This window comes from Cibotium barometz, chromosome 8 (genome assembly GCF_041138505.1).
Source record: "Cibotium barometz isolate CiBa-2024 chromosome 8, ASM4113850v1, whole genome shotgun sequence".
NCBI classification, from domain to species: Eukaryota; Viridiplantae; Streptophyta; class Polypodiopsida; order Cyatheales; family Cibotiaceae; genus Cibotium; species Cibotium barometz.
The window spans coordinates 11,073,928-11,076,608 of record NC_141053.1 but is presented as its reverse complement, the minus strand read 5'-3'; the positions used below and the strand labels follow the sequence as shown (position 1 = coordinate 11,076,608).

General features: G+C 46.8%; 1 protein-coding gene across 1 annotated transcript; it reads left to right on the top strand.

Annotated features, from left to right (window-relative positions):
• The first annotated feature begins 445 nt into the window (after window positions 1-445).
• Window positions 446-1,924, top strand: LOC147635894 (protein UNUSUAL FLORAL ORGANS-like). The gene has a single exon (XM_086802040.1). It carries the CDS (start codon window positions 446-448, stop codon window positions 1,922-1,924), a length of 1,479 nt encoding a protein of 492 aa, XP_086658166.1.
• Window positions 1,925-2,681: the final 757 nt, after the last annotated feature.

The following is a 2,681-nucleotide window of genomic DNA, read 5'->3' as shown; positions in this document are numbered from 1 at the left end:
AAATTAAGTGGTTTAGGAGTTTTTATATGTATATATGTGGCAAGTATGGTGTGTTTAGGTTAGAAAGTTAGGGACATTGGGGCCTATCATGGGCTTCAAATATAAGGCTTATCTCTACTTGCCCTCCGAAGATAAGCGTTCTTTTTTCAATTGTCTGAAATTAAAAAGTAAAAAAAAAAACCGTGCGTGCCATCGCTTTCGTAATGAGGTTTGAACCCGTGATCTTAGGACTCTAGAACAACACCTCTCTCTACTACACTACACTATTTTGTGATCGACAAATAATTGTCGAACTGGTCAAGCCACTAGTGTAAGATGATGACAAAAAAAAGTTTCTTTGACATGAGCATGAAGGTAAAGTGGCACAAATCGATTAAAGAAAATGCTTGTTTAGTGTCGCCTTGGTCTTGCCTTCACGACTTTTGACTGCTACGGCCGACTGGCCATGGCGCACGCCATGAGATTAGGAGCGTCGAGAAGGCGCAGGTGCTGGGGAGAGGAGGAGCTGAACCGGCAGTGTATGGTGAGGCCTTCCTTTAATGATGACGATGATGATGGCGACGGCAACGGTGAAACTGCGGCCTCTGTTGATCTGGACGGCCAGATATGGAGCCAGCTTCCGGCCAATTTGCAGCACATGATGCTGGGATGGTTGCCTCTGCAGAGCTTGCTGCGGTTTCGATGCGTATGCAAGGCATGGAAGGCTTTGTTTGCAAGCCCGGGGTTCCATCACTTCCTTTCTCGCTCCCCCTGCATCTTCCTCTTTGGCAGCGATGTCGATCGATATGGTTACGGCAATAGCCGTAAATACGTCTTCGGCTATGGGGATGGCTTTGGCTCTGTGAATGGCCGCGGCTATGGCGATGCTGAAGATCTCCTGCTGTTGTCCTTCGACTGCCCTTCCGCCTCCTGGCTTCCTTCTGTCCCGATCCCGTCGGGCTTCTTTCAAGACTCCTTTTCGCGAGACTCCGTTTGCTCTCTGGGGGGACAGCTCTTGATCGCCACACCTGCAGGTCGCCTCTACGTCTGCAACCCTAACCCTATCACTCCCTCACGCAAGGAGCTGCCTCCCTTCATCTCCATCCAGAGAAAGCTCTTAGCGCTAGGCTTTGCAGAAGACGCTAACCCTGATATTAACCCTAATTCTAGCTCCATCACTCTGGCAAGCCTGAAGCATCTTTCCTGCACACACACCCAGAACCTGCAACCCTGCGTGCAAGACAAAGGCGAAAACGTCCAGGTGGTTGCAGTGGGAGAATCTCACAACGGTACCCCCGTAGTGGAGATTTTTCATTCCAGCACAGGGTCATGGGAGGTCTGTGGTTATTTGCCATCTCACCTCGCTTTCTACCAGACCAGAATGGTGGAGTGCAATGGCTTCTTCTACGCTTTACTGGGTCAGCCTAGAGGCATTAGAAGCACTAGAGGCATTAGAGGCATTAGAGGCATTAGCGGCATGCTAATACTCAGCAGCATCAGAAGAGGCCAGGCCATGGAGTGGACCCGTCAAGAACCTCCCCAGCCGACTAATCGAGATGGTGATTTGGGCGACCCACCCCCAGAGCTGCTTGGTGCAAATCTTGTAGTTTGCAGAAATTCTGTTTTTATGATTGGTGCCACTTCCATCTCTGTGTATCGATTAACGCAGGGGGGCATCCTCATCTGGAGATTTCATCCTGATGCTCAGGATGCTTGGCAGTTGCATGTGGCCATGCCTCGTGAAATCTATGATAAATTTTATGGCGATGATCCTTGCTTGATACCTGAATGTCGTGCCCATGGAGACCTTATTTTCTTCCAGCATCCCGGAATGTGCCGAATTCTGGTATATAATGTCTCTCAGGATTCCTGGAAGCGCTTGCCTAAGTGCAAGAACAATATGGAATCCTTCGCCTTCGTGTGGGAGCCCCTGTTGATAAATTAAGCATATATGCTGGTGAGTTCTGGCACAAGATTGTATTGTTTCAAAACTATCTGTAGAGAGCTTTGCTTGTTTGAAAGTGGTCTAATGGTCGCAAGTGGGTACCCGCCACCGGGGGTGGCTTGGCCTGAAGGCAGATTTGTGACCATAGTAACAACGTGGAACTATGGGGATTTGAACTCTAATTTATCTAGTTGGATGTAACGCATGTCATTCTAAAGCATTGGGTGCCAGTGTATGCTGTAGGCAGAACTTATTTGTCTCACGAGATATCTATGGATTTATTAACTTTGGTAACTTAAATACACTTGCATGTGGTTTGCATGAAATGTCTATGGATTTATGAACTTTGGTAACTTAAATACACTTGCATGTGGTTTGCATGAAATGTCAGCATTTACTGTTTAAAGGGAAATAGAGTGTTTACCCAAGAGCACACATTAGCCTGTCATTGTGGCTTTTGGAACAAATATTCCAATGGTAGTGTGTCATATGCCCCCTATATTACTGCGCCTTGCATGACCATTTCTCTCTCATGGGCCCTTGGCAACGCCAAAAAAAGGCTGCAAGGTGATATAGAAAGTAGAAATCAAACGCCTTGGGTATTTCTCACAGTTGGGCATTCAAGAGTGCTTTCTTGCAAGTTGTTAAGAACTTTTACATAGCCTTAAAGCTCACATGAGAATCAAGCTTTCATGCTCTAGACTCTAGCAAGAAGTAAATGCAGAGTTACAAGAGTTATCTACTCTTTAAATCTAGT

Bases quoted from the DNA above. Each gene is read 5' to 3' on its own strand.
- LOC147635894 (XM_086802040.1), top strand. From the start codon at position 446: ATGGCGCACGCCATGAGATTAGGAGCGTCGAGAAGGCGCAGGTGCTGG.